At 42.5% G+C, this 5958-nt stretch overlaps 1 protein-coding gene across 1 annotated transcript in view; it reads right to left on the reverse strand.

Moving 5' to 3' along the window:
- Positions 1-5919: 5919 nt before the first annotated feature.
- Positions 5920-5958, reverse strand: part of LOC109386311 (olfactory receptor 2AT4-like) — a 6776-nt gene continuing 6737 nt past the window's right edge. Inside the window, exon 2 of the mRNA XM_019649332.1 lies at positions 5920-5935. Coding sequence (XP_019504877.1) covers positions 5920-5935 — 16 coding nt within the window. The remainder of the gene's footprint in view (positions 5936-5958) is intronic.

Genomic DNA, 5958 nt, shown 5'->3' on the forward strand with positions numbered 1-5958 from the left:
TGTTTTCCCATCTGGTCTCACAACAACCAGGGAACGCAAGCAGAGTCAGGATTGTTCTCATTATTTGACATTTGAGGAAACCAAGATTTAGTGAAGTGAAGTGACTTTCCCAAGGTCACATGAGTGGGGGTGGCAGAGCTGGGATTTAGACCCAAGGCTCCAATTCCAGTTCAGTGGTTCAGCAGCACATTGTCTAATGGCTGAGACCTGAGACCTGAGCTCTTTCCAGTTATGTCACCTTGGACAAATCCCATAACCTCACTGAATCTTGTCTTATCTGTAAAAACGGTATCACAATACTGCCTATCTCATGGGCTACTGGAAAGGGTTAGGGACTTAGCCCTAAGTGTCTCCCACAGAGTAAACATTCAATAAGTGAGAACTATTATTTAATAAACCCAAGTGATAAAACCCTATGGCATGACTGGGATATGCGACTGCTGTTACGCAATGAGGAACTTGCAACGGTTCTGTGGAAAGAATGTGAGGGGGAGGTCTGTGCCCCAACCCCAGGCAGGGCCAAAGCCGAGTCACAGACCATCCCTGCCTCACTCTCATTCTGTCCTTCAGCTCCATAGCTCTCTATTCCTGACTTTGTCACTCTTTCACTAATATGTATACGATTTTAAACAATTTTTTGAATTTCACAAGTAATAAATAGATCTCATTATAAAATATTTAAATCAATACAGAGCTTTATTGAGTAAAGAATAAAAGGTTTCTTCACCCCACCCCTTTCCCATATTTCACTTTCCCTCCCCAGAGGTAATCACTGTTACTGATTTGGCGTGTTCTTTCCAGAACTTCTCTAAGCGTGTGTGTGTGTGTGTGTGTGTGTGTGTGTGTGTGTGTGTGTGCGTGTGTGTGTGTTCTTTTAACATAAATTGAATCATTTATACTTATTGCATCACTTATAATCTGCCTCAATAGTCTTAGAATCTTTCTATGTCTGACCTACTTCATTCTTTTAAACTGATATCTGGTATTTCATAGTATGGATATGCCATAGCTTGTCTAATAATTTCCCTGCTGATGGACATTTAAGTTGCATCCAAGTATTGTTATTATGAATAATATTATAACTAAAATATTTTTAACATGCTTTTTGGGGTACATGTGCCCAAATATATCTCTGAGATAGAGAGAGCCTTAGAAGCAGAACTTGTGGGCCAAGCAGTAAGCACATTTTTAAATGCAATAGGGTGTGCACGTGCAGGGACCGTCCCAGCTTCAGGCCTCGAGGCTTTGAGAGCACTGAACCACAGCAATGACTGAGATGAGATGACTGTGTCATACCAGCTTGATGCTGTGCCCAGAACCAGAAGAAAACCGTGCATGCACAATTCATTACAGCCCATAGAGAAGGCTTTCATAGTAGATCTCTACTGACTGTAGACTTACAAACTACAGGATGCAGGATGACTAGGCCATTGCTGGCTGAGTCAGAACTTCATGGAAATCAGGAGGCTGCTCCCCCTCCTGATCTAATAAACATGATGGAGCTGAAGATGGTTTTGAAAGTTTCTTTAAAGGAGATGCAGAAGGTGGAGGAAACAGGAACGAAGGCTAAAATTCACTAAAAATGCCTTGTTTTATCATTTTGACTTAATATTATTATAATTGCGACTTTATGGAGATTTTCATTACTATTTGCCGAAATATTCACTCTCTGCTAACGCCCTTGCTTAAAGTTCCATTTAAGCTCTGCATCTTTATCACAATTTTCCAAGGAAGATTTTCTTCCCTTTAACACATGCCACAAAAATGTCACTGTCTGCTCCATCCACTTTCCTGGAAATGGCTTTCCTTTCTGCCTGTTTTTGGTGTGTGTGTTTTGGGAAGGGCGAGTGGGGAGCACTGCCCATCCCTGATCTCTTTTTGACCCCTGTGAAACTTGAAGGGGACTGAGTGTTAAAGTCCTTTGGTTTAATTGAGTGTAAACTCCATTTCTTGATGCTAAACATCAGTCTCTCCCTGACAGGTAGCAATAGGATGCCACACCACATCCTGTCAGCACTAGAATGAAATCTCTCCTCCAATGGAAGCAGCTCAGGGTTTCTGTTCAATCAGTCCACATCCACCGTGTTGTTAACGCCCAAACAAGCAGTACCAGGAGCCATAGGTCAAAATATTTATGGCAGACATTTTTACCTTGAATTAAATATCACCCTCTGTGCTTCCACCATGCCCCGTGCTTCTCTCTGAAACAGCACTCAACGCGCTGTCTATTTCTGCCCATGTCTGTCTCCCTCACTAGGCTGTGAACAAATTAAAGGCAGCGACTGTCCCGATTTATCTCCATGTCTCTAGCTTCTACTGCATGGTCTGGCACCTCCCAAACGCTCCCAAAAGGCTTCTTAAATGAATGACCAAATGGGAAAAATTCTATTTAGCAGCTTGATGCTTACGGTGAATGTAAAAACCACCACAATCCACTGTGCCCATGGGAAGCCTTGGACCAAATATTGAGAACTACTGTTGCAGACTGTGCCCAATGGAATGATTCCTTGTAAGAGTTATTGTGAAATATTATATTCACATAGAGCGAAATTGTATAAAGCCTAAATATACAGTTTAATTGTAAAGCAAACACCATGCAACATCATTCAGGGGAGAATGAAACATAACAACACCTCATAAGGCCCTCGGTGCCCCTCCCCGATTACAACCCTCTCCCTCTCCTACNGTCCTGGAAAAACACAACGTTCCCCTTCCCCAATTTCCCAACACTCTTCCCCTCCCCAATTCCCCAATAAAAATATTTTTTAAAAAATCAATTTAAAAATCAAGTAGCTCCTTTATTCATTTAAGTAGCTCCTTTAAGGATACCTGGTGTGGGAGCCTAGTTTGTGCTACCACAGGTGGCGGAACACTCTGGGTATGGAAATGTTGATAAAACACTTGCCAGATTTTTCCCACTGTCAGCACCAAAACCATGACAGCAGTCATTTGGCGCAAGCCCATCCAGTTCAGATATCTCTCCACAGCAGTTCCTGAATGGAGCTCTTTAACCTGGGACCTTGTGAAAGCAACAGGATGACTGGTTGAGAGTGACAAAGCTAAACCCAGTAGTTTTATTCTAAGCACTTTATTCTAAGGTTCCTTTGACTCCACTTGTGTACCTCTGAGCCCAGATGATCGTCAATGCCTCTGACAAAAACTTTCAGCTCACTGGCACTAAGGAACTGGTGGAAACCCTTCATCAGGGATGGCTGAAAGAACCATTTCTGTACAGCTCTGGATTCAATTCCTCTTTTATGACCCACTCCATTCTCATCCCACTCCTTCTGGGCTAGGATGTTGTGTCTCTTGAATCAGTGTTCTATGTCTATATACCCACTCACTTGAGGATTCTCTTTCTGGGGTATCTTCTTGTGGTATTGATGGTGGGAAGGGGGGCCTCTTCCTCCAAGGAGTACTCCAAAATGCTGTGTGCTTAACACAAAAATGGATTAAGCTGCTGCTGGGACTCTCAGTCTGTCTCAGTCTAACCTGGGTGTTCTGTGACCTGTTTTGTATCTTGTCACTTTGTCGTATCCAGGGACCAGCTATCCTGATTTGTCCAGAAAGTCCCATGTCTGAGGAAATCCCTCAGTTCCCAGCAAACCCGGATGTTGGTCACTTTACAAGGGTAGAGGCATTGTATATATAATACCTTTGCTAGAAGGAATCATTTTCTGAATGGAATCCAAATTGAAGATGGATTCTACTCCTGTTGGNAGGCCTGTGTTCTTCAGTATTCCCTTGTGGGTAAGGGCCCAGGGCATAAAGTGAAAAAGTCTTAGATTTGAAACCCAGTTTGAATATATTTTAGCTATGTCACTTTAGGAAATGTACTTAACGTCTCTGAATCTGAGTTTCTCCATCTGTAAGAAGGAACATAACAATATGACCTATGACCTATGACATAGAGTTTTTGAGAAGATTTAATGATATAAGGGACATAGTAGGGTGCTTGGACTGACACGTGATTTTTTGAAAATTACTCCAGGATTTTTGTTCGCATTACCTTGCAGTTGCCAGAGAAAAGTCTGCTTGCATATATTCAATTTCCCATGAGACTGTGGGTGTCCATCTCCCACAAGAAAAATGCATCTTCCATGGCTTCTCAGGGTCCCTAGATGCTGAACAACTGGCTTTACCAGGAACTGCAGTCAACAACTGGCATCTAAGCTTAGACTGCTTAGTACCCAGTAGTCAGTCTGTTCTGCTTATGGAGCTACTCTCTTGTTCCCTTCCCCACAAAATGGGAAGCAATAGGGTCAGGGCCATTATACCTATATCTTAGTGTGTATGTGTGTAAGCTCTTAGCAGCCAACATAGCTGCTAGAGGACAAGCCACCAATTGTGTCTACTACAGTCTATCCCTTGAACCTTTCGGATGCATTCATTCATCACTTAACCCTTCTTCAGATCTCAATCTTATCACAAGAAGTTCACTCTATTTGGACATAGGGTTTCCAGGATTCTGCTTTGTCACAATTTGGGCAGAAATCTCTAAGAGAAAGATTAATGGGGTTAATTACTGCCCCTGCTACTGTAGTTAGTCCCGAGGCTGCAAGTGACACTCCGTATCTCCTCTACCACCCATTCTAGATTTGTCTCTCTTTCCCTTCACATTCAATCACTTCAGTTGGTCTGGATGGATTCCCTTCTAGTATTACTTTGACCCTCATCCCTGATAGTTCTGAGACTCTGGTTATTATGCCTCATCAGACCATGCTGTTTTAATTGCCCATGTATAGTTAAACTTGGTCATGGAGGAAACAACGAATGCTCTTGTGCCTGAGGGCCAACATCCCAGCCCCCATTATGGAAGAGTGGTCTTACTTTTTCTTGACGATCAGGGCCAACTATCCTTACAAATATGTAATTCCTTTTATTTTATTTATTTATTTTTTTGACTGCTGGTCTACTTGCACAGTGGGCTTAAAATGACCAGGTAGACATTGTAGCTTTAAATGTACTGCAACTTACTGTGTCTCCTATGGAAGCAGGATTGCTAAACCCACAAGGGCTAAAGTCATCAGGACTGAAGCACAGATTTTCTCAACTGGGTCACTGTGGATAATGGTGAGAGGAACCACTCTTAACTTCTACACACTGGTTCTTGGCACGAAGCCTGCCTTTCTAATGGGCAATCAAGCTGAAAACGGATCCTTCCCATTGGACAGGAATATGGACCCCATTACCATTCCCTTATTGGAGCTGCTAGTAGATTACTTATGTGATCATTTCAAGCCTCCCACCCACCCCCAACTATATTGCTGATACATGAGTAATCACTAACAAATAAGTGATACCAATGCCAAAAGTACAAGAACTGTGGGGAAAAATTTTGACATTGAAATAATGCTAACTTCCTGGCTCCCACAACTTCGGTTCTCTCTGTCTTATCACCTTATCTTACTTCTCTGGGTCTGACTCCCTCACTAGACTAGGAATACCTTGAGGGCAGCAACTGTGTCTGGTTTGTTTCTGTCTCCAGCGCCTAGTAAAGATTTTTATGAATGACTGCGTGATCAACTTTTATTCATCACATTGATTGATAAAAATTTTGAAAACCACGATTATTTCTGTAGCATCAGCGGGAAGTCTTTTTGACCCAGTATTTGAGGACCAGGTTTTAGCTGTTGGTTCAACTGAATGAAGCCAATTTAGGCTCCTGTAATTTATTTAAAAATATATACTGTGTTTTTATTTGGTGCTAAGCATTGGCATTGGTGTTCAGAGAACTGAATATATTGCATTTAAGGATCAAGGGCCCCAGAATACCCTAGGCTCCGGTGACATGCCATTTTGGTGATGGCTGCTTTGACATCCTTGTTCCTCAGCGTGTAGATTAGAGGGTTGAGGACAGGTGTGAGAATGGCGAACACCACGTTGCCCATAATGTGGAAGTCCAAGGGCAGGTCAGCTCTATAGGCCACATAGGCTATGGCAATGGATGAGTAGTAG

The sequence above is a fragment of the Hipposideros armiger genome, unplaced genomic scaffold (genome assembly GCF_001890085.2).
Source record: "Hipposideros armiger isolate ML-2016 unplaced genomic scaffold, ASM189008v1 scaffold_132, whole genome shotgun sequence".
Classification (NCBI taxonomy): domain Eukaryota; kingdom Metazoa; phylum Chordata; class Mammalia; order Chiroptera; family Hipposideridae; genus Hipposideros; species Hipposideros armiger.